Consider the following 16,947-nt stretch of genomic DNA (forward strand, 5'->3'; position numbering starts at 1 on the left):
GGAAATTTTCTTAGAAATTTGTTGTATATGTGTATGAAATTTGAGTCTATTATCAAGGTGGATTCCTAAGAATTTTCCCTCTGTTAGCTTTGTGATAGGTGATCCGTTTATCATTATGTTAAGAGGGACATCTGTAGCTCTGTTACCAAACTGAATGAAGTAGGTTTTGTCAATGTTTAGTGTAAGTTTGTTAGTCCTCATCCAGGTAGATATTTTCTGTAATTCGGTATTTACAGTATTGGCTAGCGTGACTGGGCTCGGGTGGGAGAAGACGTATGTAGTGTCATCTGCAAATAGTGTGGGTTTGAGTAATTGCGAAGCATTTGGTAGGTCATTTATGTATAGGAGAAAGAGAAGAGGGCCAAGGACACTTCCCTGTGGGACACCAACTGTAATTGGTTGTGCAGAAGAGTTTGCCCCATTTGCATACACATATTGGCTTCTGTTGCTGAGGTATGACTTGAGGTAGTTGAGGGAGTGCCCTCTTATACCATAGTGTGACAATTTTACGTGGAGCAAGTCATGGTTAACTGTATCAAAAGCTTTACGTAAGTCAATGAAGATCCCCAGTGGGACTTCTTTTTTCTCTATTGCAGTGTATATATGTTCTAGCATGTGTATAATAGCATCATTAGTATTTTTATTTGGCCTGAATCCAAATTGGCAGGGGTTAAGTATGTTTTGGGAGATAAGGTAGGAGTAGATTCGTTTATGAATTAATTTTTCGAAGATTTTTGAGAGAGGGTGTAAGTTGGATATTGGCCTATAGTTATTCAACTCTGTTTGGTCTCCTCCTTTGTGGATCGGGGTGACCCTTGCTATTTTGAGTACTGTAGGGAAGGTGGAGGATTCAATGGATTTCTTTCAACACACCGGCCGTATTCCACCGAGGCGGGGTGGCCCAAAAGGAAAAACGAAAGTTTCTCCTTTTACATTTAGTAATATATACAGGAGAAGAGGTTACTAGCCCCTTGCTCCCGGCATTTTAGTTGCCTCCTACAACATGCATGGCTTACGGAGGAAGAATTCTGTTCCACTTCCCCATGGAGGTAAGAGAAAATAAACAACAAGAACAAGAACTAGTAAGAAAATATTAGAAAACCCAGAGGGGTGTGTATATATATGCTTGTACATGTATGTGTAGTGTGACCTAAGTGTAAGTAGAAGTAGCAAGACGTACCTGAAATCTTGCATGTTTATGAGACAGAAAAATGGACACCAGCAATCCTACCATCACGTAAAACAATTACAGGTTTCCGTTTTACACTCACTTGGCAGGACGGTAGTACCTCCCTGGGCGGTTGCTGTCTACCAACCTACTACCTAGGATCTTGTACATGTATGTGTAGTAAATAAAGATATTATTATTATTATTATTCTTATTATATTATTTTCTCAGTTGTTTGTTGGATTATCTTATTCAAACTTGGGCGGTGCATGATGGAAAGATACTTCTTCACGTACACCAAAAATGAAAGAAATCAGACCATAAATAGCGGAGTTCACTTCTCAGCCATTAGCAGCCGCTTAGCGGTATATTTTTGTATGGTTGTTATGGCTATATTCTCATTTTTTCGGTCTCATTTGATAGAATGAAAGATATATTACAGAAATAGATATGATTTTGATTGCTTTCATGACGAAAAGTACAGTGGACCCCCGGTTAACGATATTTTTTCACTCCAGAAGTATGTTCAGGTGCCAGTACTGACCGAATTTGTTCCCATAAGGAATATTGTGAAGTAGATTAGTCCATTTCAGACCCCCAAACATACACGTACAAACACACTTACATAAATACACTTACATAATTGGTCGCATTCGGAGGTGATCGTTATGCGGGGGTCCACTGTACCTTGAAATTGCTCTCACAGTAGCGAAAATGTTCTATTCTTTAGCGAAGCTCAAGAGTGAACAAATGACGTCACCGTCCAATACCTGTCCGCCTGCCAGTCTAAATTCCAATATGGTGTCAAGAATGGGTTGACATTATTTATACAATTATTACAATAATGCAGCAGTCTGCATAACAGTAAATCTTCTATTTTTTTTGTGAATAAAAATTTCAAATGGAAAGCAAGAGTAACATGAGAGGGGCCTGTAGCCATGACTACTGAACAGAGAAAATGTTATTTTAGTGCCAGGAATGTCTGCATTGTTTATTCTGGACCCTATTTTGAAATTGGGATCTGTTGAAATTTGTGTGAAATTGGCCAAATTGCCAATTTCTGACCACTTTATTGGGTAGTTGAAATAAGTGAATGGGCGGTTTCTTGTACTCAGTTGACAGACTAGAAGTAAATAAGTATTCAGGTATACACAAATACAGTTACATAGATTATCATACATATCTGTGTATGTATAGAGAACCTAGGATAACCCAGAAAAGTCAGACAAAGTGACTTATTTCCAGTACCTGGCTTGGGCTTGCCATATATGATTTTTGGTAAATATTTTTTTTTTCTCGGTTGTTTGTTGGGCTATCTCATTGAAACTTGGGCAATGTATGATGGAAAGATGCTTCTTAACGTACAACAAAAATAAAAAAGACGGACGATAAATAAGGGAGTTAACTTCTCAGCCATTAGCCTCCTCTTTGCTGTATATTTTTGTATGGTTTTTATGGTTGTATTCTCATTTTTTTTGGACTTATTTAATAGAATGGAAGATATATTACAGAAGTACACATGATTTTGATTGCTTTCATGATGAAAAGTACCTTGAAATTGAGCTCAAAGTAGCGGAAATGTTCGAATTTTGCCGATGTTCAATGAACTGTGTAAGTCAAGTTGGTTAATTTTATTAAGTGTATTCTAACCTAACCACTCTGTAATTCAGCAAACTCAGTAATCCGGCACACTACAGGTCCCAATGATGCCGGATTTGTGATGGAGGACCTGTATTGTACTTCAAAAATATATGTAGATTGATGAAACATTGATTTTTTAATTGGAAATAAAGGCAGAAATTAGAAAGTGCAGTAAATTGTAGAAATTGTAAATTAGTATGTACAGGATTTTGTGGTTAGTAGCAAAGGAGCTGACTATCTTCCTAACACAGGAATTTATTGTTAATCTAAGTTAAACTTATTGGCATTTTGTTAATTCTGTTTCTTTTAGCCACTTTTTATATAGTTTTAATTATTATTTTATTTATTTTCATGTGTATTGATCACATTGTGTGGGCAGTTTATTACTTCGTGAGGGGCAGTTTATTACTTTATGGGGTGGAATTTATTTTAGGTCTCCCTCCACATTCACGAGTTCAGCTGTCACGGGCTTCAAACATTTGCGAATGCCCAGCCGTCCAACCATATTTAAAATACGTCATTACGCATGTTAGGAATTGTGGCAGCTTATTTATCTATCACAATTCATCTAATATGACATTATAAAAAATGTTAGTGACAGAGAAACATGGCATATACTCTAGAATGAATGAAATATGTCATTAAGTATGTCACGAGTGTTGTTGCAGTGTTGTTGTTGTTGGGTGTATAAGGGCCACTGAGAGCATAAGCCTTAGACAGTGGTGGTGGAGGCGGCCACAGAGGTGGTAGAGATGGCAGTGTTTTCAGTCGCTCTATATAGTAACTCCAGCAACATTGGAGGAGTTAGGTTTGTGCTGTCCTTTTTCTATCAATTAATCGCTTAACTTACTTGCTACACTGTTAATGCTACACTTTATTGCTGGCTGGAGCTATAGCCTTTATCGACTCAGTGCAGAATCACTGAAGAAGGCACATTCTTCCCTCTCTCTTTCTCCTCCGCTTTGGTACTCTGCTACGAGTTCTTTCTTGAATTCTATAGCCTTTCTCACCTTCTTGACCAAAGGGCTGGCACTAGTACAATATTTTACGATGTTTTTGTGTGTTTTATGATTGTTCATGATTCAGTAGGTTAAGGAAGCAGTTTTGTTAGGCTAAGTAAATGCTATTATTATATTTCCCAACAATATATTTGTGCAACAGTTTGCGAGGTTCTTGATACCCTAACCCTCATGAATGTGGAGGGAGACCTGTACTTTGTGGGGGGGGGGGTGCAGTTGATTACTTTATGGGGTGCAGTTGATTACTTTGTTTGGAGGGCTGTTTACTTTGTGATCATCACGTTTCAGTACACTGTGGCTCACTTTCGAGTTGCTAGTTACACACTGACACTGCGCTTACAAATACTGATCTGATAATATAATAGCAAACTCTGTATTTATGTTAAATTTATTTCTTAAATTTGGTATATCATATCTCGTTATTCCTTGCTTGTTTTACAAGTTGACTTTTTTTTTTTTTTTCAGATGATTCCTTCAGTGATGCAGAAAAAAATATTGTGACAGAAGCAGAAAGTAAGATCAGTGGGTCAAGAACAGTCACTTTTTGCAATGATTCCCCCAAAGTTATTTTTGTTCCTTCAACCCCACACCTTAGTAAAAGAAAAGACAAAAATCACATGTATTATAGATCGCTCTCAACTCGGAAAACTAATTCTCAAGACAGAAAGAAATCCAAAAAGGAGTCCTGCACTAAGGAAGATCATTTGGAAGTGCTTTTCAAAGAAGCTGACCTGGAAAATTTATCAATCAGCTTTAGTAATGAAAGAAAAATGGCAAAAACTGTATTAGACAGTAATGTGATGAATGGGGGAGTTTCATCTAAAATGTACAGCACCAGTGACGATAATTGTGATAGCAGCCCTGTCACTGAAGTGAAGACTAAAATGGGCAGCAAGGACAGTCTTTCTTTTCCAAAAAATGAGTCCTTGGTTTCTGGAAGCAGTGGAACAGCCAACAATGAATTATCTAACAATAAAGTAACTGAAAAGATATGTAGCACTGAAATTAGTGGTTCCATAGAATTTCCTCATATTGGTGACAAAATTTCTCTCTCTAATTCTTGTGTTGAACCTCAGGTATCAAGCTCTGAGAACTGTGGACCCACTCGGGACTCTCAAGCCTTTCAACAATACAGCACACTCAATGGTAGTATTAATAACTGGATTGAAAATGAAAGCTATAACCTTCAATCTGGTAAAAAAGGCAGCATTTTAAGCACTTTACATGTTAATATTAATGAAGTAGATGCTCAAGAACCAAATACAAATTCTGTAATTAGTATAAAAGATAATCACTTGCAGCCAGAAGAGAGAATATTAAATTTCAAAGATTCTAATTCACAGAATGAAACAGAATCTCAGGATCTTTTTGAAACACAGCAAAAGACTCTGACCAGAAACATAGAGATAAAAAGGAGCTGTGTTTCTCTTAGCAAACGATGGAGAAAGACCAGAGCTTCTCAGAGCAGCTCAGAAAACTCAGGAAGTGCAGCTAGTGACAGAGGTGAACCAAAAGACAAAATTTTGGTTCAAAATGTTGAACAGAACATCTTAAAGGAGTCACTCACAGAATTAGAGACACCAGCTGACCATAATACAAGGCAACACCAAACTGAAGAACTTATGATAAAAGAGATTGAACAAGAAATGATGAAGGAATTTATAGGTGACATTTCTGAGCAAGAGGAAGAATACTATAAAATTACTAAAGAGTATGTAAGAGAGGAAGATAGCAGAGAAAGAAGAAAAACTGACAGGAATAGTGAGTCATATAGTACAGAACATTTCAATACAATAAGACAAGAACATGCTGATGAGTTAAAATTGGGAGAACATATAACTAAAGTAAACCATGAACATATAGATAAAGTAAGACATGAAGAATATATAGATAAAATAAAACATGTAAGACATATTAGTAAAGTAAGACAAGAATCCAAAGATAAAGTAATACATGAGGAAAATATAAATAAAGTAAAACACACACAGGTGCAGAAGAAATTAATGAGGTCTATAAACGAGTCTGAAAATTCCAATGAACCTCATACTCGACCATCACAGAAATTGCAGTCTAATTGTATTGTCAGTTTAAATAAGAATTCTTGCCCAAAAGATGCACATGATGATCTTGTTAACAGTAACATTGTTATCTCTACACATAACACTTATCATAAGACTGGTGAGAAACAAATGAAGTCTGGATCTTCCAAAATAAGTGATGTAATAAATGAAAGACTTTCAAGTTATATTAAGGACAGTCCTCAGGAACTCTTTGATCCAGAAAATTTACAAAGAGATAAGACATTTTCACACAGTCATGAAGATGAAAAAGAAAATGCAACACTGAATTCAGATTTTCAAAATACATTGAAATATGAGAAAGTAGGAGAGAGCCCTTGCAAAAAAGAAACAGATTTGCAGTATAAAAGTACAAATAAGGACAAAACTTGCATTAATTTTGATACCAAAAATAAACCAATTAAGTGTTCTGAAGCAAAAGATGTGAGGATTCATGCTCTGCCACTCATTGTAGAACAGGGAAGAATTCTAACCACTTCTCTGGTAACTGCACCTGATAAAGATGGAGACAAAAAAATTATTCTCACTGTACAAGAACATGGGTTGACTCTCTGGAATGTGGATATAAAAGGAAAGTACAGAGCCAGAGAAGATTGCCTCCAAGCTGACTTGCATTCTAGTGTTGACGAAGATCTAAATACAAGCTCGGTGGATCTGCAAGAAGAAGTTTGGACAGCATTTAGTGAAGTCTCACACCAAGTCGGGAGAGCTGCAGATATAAGGTAAAATAGTACTGGAGTAAAAAGTAACTTAAATGGCAAAAATAATATTGAAGAGTGTCAGTCACATTTAGTTTGGCTTTTAGGCATTCAATCAAACAAATAACTATATTTCTATTACATAGCATTAATTGACATACTACTTTATAATAAACCTTGTTATGTAGAGTATTTCAGGCAGCCTTAAAATTAATTAGTTAATCCCTGGACAATTACACAGTATGGTTAACTAGAATGCTGTGGATTGCAAAATATTATAACAGTGTACTGTAACAATTTGGTTTATGATTTATGAATTTTTAAGATCTTCTGTAACTATTTGGTATAACTTTTGTATTGGTAAATACTGAGATGAAGCATATTTTTGGGTAACACAATGCTTTGAAACAGAAAAGTGATAGTAAGAACATCAGTATGAATGCTAATATGATTTGGATCAGCATGGTTGCCGTTGATACATCAGGCCTAACATAATGTATCTGAGGAAAGGTTAACCCTTTCAGGGTCAGCAGCCCCTCTCCTAAACTTGTTCTCAGAGTCTGAAATTTTTCGAAAAAAAAAATTATTATTTTTTCTTATGAAATATTAGAGAATCTTTTCCCGATCATAATGCCACCAAAAGTCAGAAATTTGATGGAAAACTTACGGAATTATGCTCTAGCGAAGTTAGCGGTCTTGATGATGTTTGCGCATTGGCGATTTCGCCCACTTTGAGCCCTATTTTCGGCCAATTCCAATGTACCAGTCGACAAAAATCATAACTATTTCGCTAGAATTCCATTTTTTCTATCGAATGAGTAAAAGAAACCACCCATTTAATGATTTCAACTATCCAATAAAGTGGTCAGAAATTGGCAATTTTGCCAATTTCACACAAATTTCAAAAGATGCCAATTTCCAAATAGGGTCCAGAATAAACAACACGGACATTCCTGGCACTAAAATAACATTTCCTCTGTTCATTAGTCATATCCCCAGGTCTCTTACATTTCTTTTGCTTTCCACTTTGAATTTTTATTCTCACGAAAAATAGAAGATTTACTGTTATGCAGTCTACTGCATTAATGTAGAAATGGTGTACAAATGGTATAAACAATATTAGCACACTTGTGAAAGAATATTAAACTCACCAGTTGACGTATATTGGACGCATGGCATGATTTGTTTACTTTTGAACTTTGGAAAAATCGAACATTTTTGCTATTTTGAGCTCAATTTCAAGGTATTTTTCTTTGTGAAACCAATCAAAATCATGTCAATTTCTGTAATATGTCTTCCATTCTATAAAATGAGACCAGGAAAACTAGAATATAACCTTAAATAGCATTCAAAAATATCCTGCAAAGTCGCTGTTTTAAACCAAAAACACAGTCGGAGTTTTTTTCTTTTTCTCATTATGCACTGTGCACTGCAGGATTTTTTTTATACTGTGCACACTGACCACATAGACCCATTCTTTCATATATAGGCCCACCAGCTTTCACTAGATTTGAAGGCGCTAGAATTAATGCGTACTAGTACGGCACCAACCCTGGCATGCAAGCCATACTAGTATGGCACCAACCCTAAAAGGGTTAATGTTAAGTTGTGCAACACCTCCTCTGCTACCAAACATAATACAGTGGTCCCTCAATAATCGTCCGGCCTGAAAGTCGTCCATTTCGGAAATAGTCCCGTTATTTCGTCTAAACATAGGCTCGCAAATGGTCCGTTAACTCTAATCGTCTTTCGTCCTGGACGTGTACTCACAGCTCTGAGCCGCCTCGGCCTCCCTTCCCAGCCAGTGTACCATTGTTTACCAGTGAGAGACGGTCTCCTCATGTGTTCATATGAAATATTTCATAATATTCCATTCATTTTAGTCAGTTGTGAACTCTATTGTGACATTGGGGAGTTCCATGGGGTTGGATGTGAGTTTGGAGGATGTGGAGGAGTTGGTGGAGGACCACAACGAAGAGCTAACCACTGAGGAGCTGCAAGAGCTTCAGCAGGAAGAGCAACAGATCGCAGCTCAGAATCTTGCTGCAGAGGAGGAGGAAGAGAGATGGAAGAAGGTGCTTTCTTCAGAAATTAACCCTTTCAGGGTCCAAGGCCCAAATCTGGAGTCACGCACCAGTGTCCAAGAATTTTCAAAAAAAAAATTTGTTATTTTTTCTTATGAAATCGTAGAGAATCTTTTTGTGAAGGTAATAAAACAAAAAGTGCGAAATTTGGTGGAAAATTGACGAAATTATGCTCTCGCGAATTTTGATGTGTCAGCGATATTTACGAATCGGCGATTTTGCCGACTTTGACTCCCATTTTAGGCCAATTACATTATTCCAATCAACCAAATTCTTAGCTATTTCACTAGTATTACTTCTATTCTATCGATTGAGCACAAGAAATCGCCAAGTCAACTGTTTCAACTACAAAATAAAGTGATCGGAAATTGTTAATTTGGCCAATTTAACACAAAGATCAAAATATTCCAATTTCAAAATAGGGTCCAGAATAAACAATGTAGGCATTCCTGGCACTAAACTAACATTTCCTCTGTTCATTAGTCATGTTTTGAGGCTTTACAAATAAATTCCATTTTGATTTTTTATTCACATAATGAATTTTTATTCACACCAAAAAATAGAAGATTTACTGCTATGCAATACTGTAATAATTGTATAAATATCATCACCATATTTGTGAATGTATATTAGACCCACCAGCTGACGTGTATTAGACGTGTGAGGTCGTTTGTTTACTCTTGAATATCGGCAAAAATTTAACATTTCCGCTACTTTGAGCTCAGTTTCAAGCCATTTCCAGTGCTAAAACCAATCAAAATCATCTCTATTTCTGTAATATGTCTTCCATTCTATCAAATGAGACCAAGAAATCGCAAATACAACTATAAAAAACATACGAAAAAACACTGCAAAGTTGCTGTTTTAATCGAAAAATCATGATTTCAGTTTTTTTCTCTCATTATACACAGTGTGCTGCAGGATCTGTTTTATGTGGTGCACACATACCACATAGATGTATTCTCTCATATCTAGGCCCAAATGTACCACTCACAGTTTATCAGAGTGAGCTGAGCTCATGGCGTAGATCTACGGTTTGGACACTCACCATAAAGCCGTAGATCTACGGGACGGACCCTGAAAGGGTTAAGGAGATTTTTGAAATGTGGGGTAGGATGGAAAGATTTATGGAGAAACGTCACCCCTAGAAGGATGTTGCAAGCCATATCGGCAACTGGTACAGTGACAAAGTCTTGGCCCATTTTAGGAAAGTTTTAAAGAGACGCCAGAAACAGAGCTCTCTGGACAATTTTTTTGCGAGACAGGACTCCAGTGACTCTCAAGCTGGTCCTAGTGGCATTAAGAAACAGAGAAGAGAAGTAACCCCAGAAAAGCACTTGGTACCTGAGGTGTTGATGGAAGGGGATTCCCCTTCCAAACAGTAATTCAATCTCTCTCCTCCTTCAGTCTTCCATACACTAAGAAGAATCACCAATAAAGGTAAGTGTTATGCTGTTAATGTTTCATTCGTCATGTCCCATTGTATTGTTTATGTACTACATCTATATTTCATGTAAAAAATTTCTTTGTTTTAATACATCTGGGTGTCAGGAACGGATTAATTGTATTTACATTATTTCTTATGGGGAAAATTGATTCGAAAATCGTCTATTTCGATAATAGTCCCACTTCCAGGAACGGATTATGGACGATAATTGAGGGACCACTGTATAGTAGGTTTTGTCAGTGTTGAGTGTAAGTTTATTGGCTGTCATCCAAGTAGATATTTTGAGCAGCTCCTCATTAACAATAGTGTTGAGGGTGGAAAGATTTGGGTGGGAGATGACATAAGTCGTGTCGTCAGCAAAGAGAATGGATTTCAGGTGTTGGGATACGTTGGGAAGATCATTGATGTATATGAGGAAGAGCAGGGGACCAAGGACACTTCCCTGTGGTACTCCAGTATCAAGTGGCCGTGTTGATGAGGCTGTGTCTTCAATGGTGACGTACTGATACCTATTAGTAGGATTTGAAATATGCAAGCGCATGGCCTCTTATACCATAATGGTCAAGTTTGTGGAGTAGGATGCCATGGTCTGCTGTGTCAAAAGCTCTTCTTAGGTCAATAAAAAGTCCTAGCGGATACTCCTTATTTTCCAATTCTGTGTAAAGCAGATCTAGCATTTTTACAATTGCATCATTAGTGCTTTTATTTTTTCTGAAGCCAAATTGGCAGGGGTTGAGTATGTTTTGTGCTGTTATAAATGAATATAGTCTCCTATGCACGAGTTTCTCGAAGATTTTGGATAGCAATGGTAAGTTTGATATTGGTCTATAGTTGTTTACATCTGTAGGGTCACCACCTTTATGTATTGGTGTAACCCTTACTGTCTTGAGTAGTGTTGGGAAAGTGCTATTTTCTAGTGACTTGTTAAAAAGTAATGTAATAGCATGCGAAAGGACATGGTCCGCTCGCTTGTACAATAATGGTGGGGCGTGAGACAGATTCCCTGAGTTATTTTTAAGTGACTTTATAATTGTGGTGACTTTCGTGGGCTCAGTTGGTACAAGATAGAAAGAATTTTGGAAATTACCATCTAGATAGTCACCGGCACATGCATTGGTACATGGGATTTTACTGGCAAGAGTAGATCCTATGGTTGAGAAGAAGTCATTTATCTTGTTAACTGTATCATTGGGATGCAGTGGTGTTTCATTAGATTTAGTTAGGACAATGTTCTTGTTTTTTTTTTTTCAGTTTATGGGTCCCCAGAATCTGGGAGAGTGTTTTCCAAGTTTTATTTATTTTATGTCTTTGCAAACAGTACATTGAGATTTTGTATTTACAATAGCGGGTTGCAGTGCAAAGAGAGCCTCTATTATGCCTAGGCATTATGGGCCAACTTAACATTATTGGCTTACAGTCTACTTAACACTAAGGATTATTTCATAGTTGTACAGTAAATTATTAATTATAAATGAATCAAAATTTGTTTAAGACAGAGATATATTTATATTCGAAAATGCTTTTTGTGAAAACAATGATTCAATTATATTCCTGTCAACAATGGATAAAAGGTTCAAAGTGATTGTTGAAGTTAAGATTTGGGAGTACATAGGTGAGTATGTGTGTACAGTGGAACCTCAAATTTCGAACGTATCACTTATCGAACTTCAAAAATCGAACTCTTTTTTTCGAACCAACCTTGTCCCTATTATCGAACTCGCCCCTATTTTCGAACCGCCGGGTACCGGACCTGTCCGGCAGCCCGCTCTGTCCATGTCCCCGCACAGGCGCCGTGAGCCAGTCTGGTTTTGTTGATGCTTGAGTGAACACTAACCTGTGCTCTCATTCAAACATTTTACGATTATTTCATTGTGTTTAGTGCTTGTGGGACTGTGAAATAAGCTACCATGGGCCCAAAGAAACTTGCTAGTGGTACCCCTGTGGTAAAGAAAGTGAAAAACACCATAGATGTGAAGAAGGAAATAATACAGAAGTGTGAGAGTGGTGTGAGACTTGAGCTTGCCAGGATGTGTGGGAAAAACAAGTCGACCATCGGTTCTATCCTGGCAAAGAAAGAACAAATTTAGGAAGCTGATGTTGTGAAAGGTGTTAAATATGCTAACCAAAAAGAGACCACAGACAGTCGATCAGGTTGAGAAGTTGTTGCTGGTGTGGATCAAGGATAAAGAGATGGCAGGTGATAGTGTTTCAGAGACCATTATTTGCGAAAAGGCAAGGAAGTTGCATGCCGATCTGGTACAGAAAACTCCTGGAACCAGTGCTGATAGTGAATTTAAGGCCAGCAGAGGCTGGTTTGACAGATTTAAGAAGCATAGTGGCATATACTTTGCAACAAGTTCAGTGACAAAACCATGTCCCATTTTAGGGAAATGTTAAAGATGTGCCAGAAACAGAGAACTGTGGACAGTTATTTTGTGAGACAGGGGTCCAGTGACTCTCAAGCTGGCCCTAGTGGCATTAAAATACAGAGAAGGGAAGTAACCCCAGAGAGGGCTTTACCTGAAGTCCTCATGGAGGGGGATTCCCCTTCCAAACACTAACCCCCAACTCCCTCTCTCCTCCCTATCTTCCAGATGCCATCACCAATCTTCAATAAAGGTAAGTAAAAATGTTATTTTATATGTTTATTTAAATTTATTAATACATAATTGAACACTATATTTGCTGTGTGTATGTAAAACTATAATTAATCTCCATAAAATGTATTCTTTTGTGAATATTTTTGGGTTTCTGGAACGGATTAATTGTATTTTCATTATTTCTTATGGGAAATATTGCTTCGCTTTTCAGACTTTTTGAATTTAGAACTAACTCGTGGAACGGATTAAGTTCGATATTTGAGGTTCCACTGTACTGAGTATTTAGTGTTTAGTCTAGGGTAATTAAGTGGCTTTTGAGAAGAGTCTTAAATTGATTTTCAGACTGGCTTACTTTAATATCTTCTGGTAATGAATTCCATATTTTGGAGCCCTTTATGTGCATAGAGTTTTTACACAGCGTGATATGGACACGAGGTATATCAAAAAGAGATCTGTGTCTTGTGTTGTGGTCATGTGTCCTGTGTAGGTTGGTGAGGAGAAGTTTGAGTGGAGGGTTTATATTTGCGTGTATTGTTCTGTGTATGTAGTAGGCACATGAATAAGTATGGATGTTCTTAACCCTTTGACTGTTTCAGGCCCCTCTCTGAAACTGTCATTCTATGTCGCCAAATATTCGAAAAAAAAAATTATTTTTTCTTATGAAAATGTTAGGAATATTTTTGTGAGTGCTTTAAGCCTAATAAAAACTTTTTGCCATCAGTACTTACCGAGATATAGAGCCGCAAAGTTTGCAGAAAGTGACGTGCGTACGGCAACAGCTTCAACTGCCGCCCACCCGGTATTCTTTTATTTACTCTAATTCAAAGGTTTCTTGCATTTTTCAATATTTTTCTGTTCCAGGTAACTTATGTGGCCTGTGAGACCAATGTAAGGTGCATTCTTCAAATATACACTCATTGTTTACAACACAATAACAGAACAAACTTTATCGCTATTAGTTTGTGTATACACTTTGTTTACACAAACAAACAATACAAAACAATGTTTATTACTATTGTTCCATAATATATGTACATATGAACAGTCACTAAACACGTTCCTAGAACTGCTGCAGCTTGTGGAACTCTTCGAAACATGGGTATATACAGAGGGGCACTTCACACTCCTCACACGTAAAACAAGTGTCTCTGCGTGTTTGTGGGCGTTTTGTGGTATGCATACATACATAACACCTCTTCTGAGCATTTTTCTTGGCAGTAGTAGGAGGCAGTTGTATGGGGTAGTGATCACCAGGCCTGAAACCAGATGATGTGTGTGGGCGCTGGTCTATTGCAGGAGTTGCTCCTTGGTACTTTGCAATTATTTGTCTGATTACTGACAGGCAAAATTCACCATATGTATTTTGGTGTTTTGTTGGTCTTCAACTTGTATATGTTATAAGCATTTAGTATAGAGATATCAACAAGATGGAAAAAAAGTTTTGTATACCACTTATAACTCTTGCGTACACAGTCTGCAAACCCAATCTGCATATCACATTTGTCCACTAAGCGCATATTGGGGTTGTAGTCCATGACAACTGCAGGCTTTAGAATGGGTTCATTGGTCTCTCTGTTGTCCCTGCCACTGGGTACCATTTCGTTTCTGTGAACTGATGTCAACAATGTGACATCACGTTTGTCATGCCACCGAAATGCCATGATGTCATTGGCAGCAAAGGCTTGCACCTCACCTCTGCGAGTGCCAGTGTCGAACCTTGGCATATGTTTACGATTACGACGCACTGTGCCACACACGTCTGTCAAGTTCGCTCGCAAGAAATCACTGAGTAAGGGGCTTGTGTACCAGTTATCAGTAAATAACATATGCCCCTTACCAAGATATGGTTCCATCATTGTTCGAACCGCATCACCAGAGATACCCAATAACTTCATGGTATCTCTCAAAGTATTACTGCCAGTGTACACAATGATATCCAAAACTAGACCACTTCTGCAATCACACAGTACAAATAGCTTTATACCAAAGCGTTTCCTCTTGCTTGGTATATATTGCTTGAATGAGAGTCTTCCTTTGAATAAAATCAAGGACTCATCAATAACAAGCTTCCTGAAGGGATAAAAATACATGCAGCACTTTTGTTTCAGGTACATAAACACATTTCTGATCTTATATAACCTGTCGCTTCTGTCAGGCCTGGTTTTGTCTGAAAAGTGTAACATACGTAACAGTATCAGGAAACGATTGACACCTATAATGTCACTAAAACCTGGAGTTGAAATCAGGCGTTCTGTTGCCCAGTATGTGGTGACAGTGTGCTTATACACATGCGGCATAAGCATTATTGTGGCAAAACACAGGTACATTTCTGCCACAGTTGTCTCCTTCCACTTGTGTAGCTGTGATTTTGGTGAAAGAATTGTATTTGCCATGGTGTAATCACAGTATGTGTTTGTTTCCCTGACAATGATGTCCATCAGGGGTTCATTGAAGAATAACTCAAAGCAGTCCAGTTCACTGGCATTGTTCCCAAGTGGACAAGATGGCTTTATTCCACTTTGTGTTTCATCAAAGTCATGGGGGCTGGGAACAAACTCGTCACCGTCCTGCCAATCCCAGATGCGGTCTGCTGGTGGGGTCTGGATATTGTACCGTGGTTGTGGTTGCGCAGGTTGTGGTGGTGCAGGTTGTGGGAGTGTGGGGTAGGGTGAGGCTGGTTGTTGTGCAGAGTCAGCAGCGTGGGTAGTAGCGTGGCCCGCTGATGGTGCCACATGGGCCGTGCCACCCTCACTATCACCACCACTGCCTGCTCCATCACTCACATCATTCATGCCCATCGTTACAATATCGTCATCCTCACTATCAGGTCGTGGTGTAGGGCCACGGGATGTGCTCCCAGAGTTTCTCCTTCCCCTTGGAACAACATATGAAACACTACCAGACCGCATGCTACGTCGTACATACTGCCGCTTCACTGGGGAATATTCACTCTCACTGTCACTAGAACTGCTTTCAATGACCTTGAAATCACTATCACTATCACTGCTAACATCTGAGTGTTGTACACGACCGAATAGTTTCCTCTTTCGTCCTGGTACAGGCGAACGTGAACGTGAACAAGCCGGCCCAGCACCAGAGGTGGAAGGGTGTGGGTCATCTGGGTTTTCATCACTAATTACGTTATCCTGGGCACTTTTTCCGGTAACACTCACTTCAAAACCCTGGAATTCACTGTCACTGACATTTTCATCGCTGTTAGAGCTATCACTTGGGAACAAAAGACCTCCAATCCGCCGAGGAGTGAGGAACTTCTTACCGAGAGGCATGGTGAAAATGGACTAACAATATGGCATTCCCACAATGCACCGCTGGGTTCCAGATTTTTCTCACAGGGTGCACACCGACCACTGAGACCCATTCTCTCTCATGTAGGCCTACCAGGCCTTTCGCGCTTGATTTGAAGCCGCTAAAATTTGTGAGTATAAATACGTCAGAAACATTGGCTCGTAAGACGTATTTATACGTCGGAAACAGTCAAAGGGTTAATGGTGAGCAGATTCAGACTTTTGAAAATTGGTGGAGTATGGTGGTGGGAGTGGGAATTTGTTATCATTCTTACTGCTGCCTTTTGCTGGGTTATTAGGGGTTTTAGGTGATTGGATGTTGTTGATCCCTATTCACATATTCCATATGTAAGATAAGGGTATATGAGTGAATGGTACAGTGCCAGGAGAGCTGATTGTGGAATGTAGCACCTTACCTTTGATAGTATGCCTACAGTCTTGGAGATTTTCTTGGTGATTTTTTGTATGTGTCCGGAACTTATGGCTACTGTCAAGGTGGATACCTAGGAATTTTCCCTCTGTGAGTCTTGTGACTGATAATCCGTTTAGCGTTATGTTAATTGGATCATTTACAGATTTGTTTCCAAACTGAATGAAATAGTTTTTATCAGTGTTCAGGATAAGTTTGTTATCCATCATCGAGGCAGATATTTTCTGTAATTCGGCATTGACTGTGTTTGCTAGTATGACTGTGTTTGGGTGGGAAAAGACATATGTAGTGTCATCTGCAAATAATATGGGTTTGAGTAGCTGTGATGCATTCGGTAGATCATTGATGTAGATGAAAAAGAGGAGTGGTCCAAGGACACTTCCTTGTGGGACTCCTACTGTGATTGGTTAGATGGAAGAGTTTGCATCATTTGCATACACATATTGAGTTCTGTTACTAAGGTATGATTTTAGGTAG

General features: G+C 38.4%; 1 protein-coding gene across 1 annotated transcript in view; it reads left to right on the forward strand.

The window, feature by feature from the left end:
- Nucleotides 1–16,947, forward strand: part of LOC128687766 (uncharacterized) — a 134,809-nt gene that overhangs the window by 19,298 nt on the left and 98,564 nt on the right. The window contains exon 3 of the mRNA XM_053775368.2: nucleotides 4,294–6,628. Coding sequence (XP_053631343.2) covers nucleotides 4,294–6,628 — 2,335 coding nt within the window. The remainder of the gene's footprint in view (nucleotides 1–4,293; nucleotides 6,629–16,947) is intronic.

The sequence above is a fragment of the Cherax quadricarinatus genome, chromosome 2, assembly GCF_038502225.1.
Source record: "Cherax quadricarinatus isolate ZL_2023a chromosome 2, ASM3850222v1, whole genome shotgun sequence".
NCBI lineage: Eukaryota > Metazoa > Arthropoda > Malacostraca > Decapoda > Parastacidae > Cherax > Cherax quadricarinatus.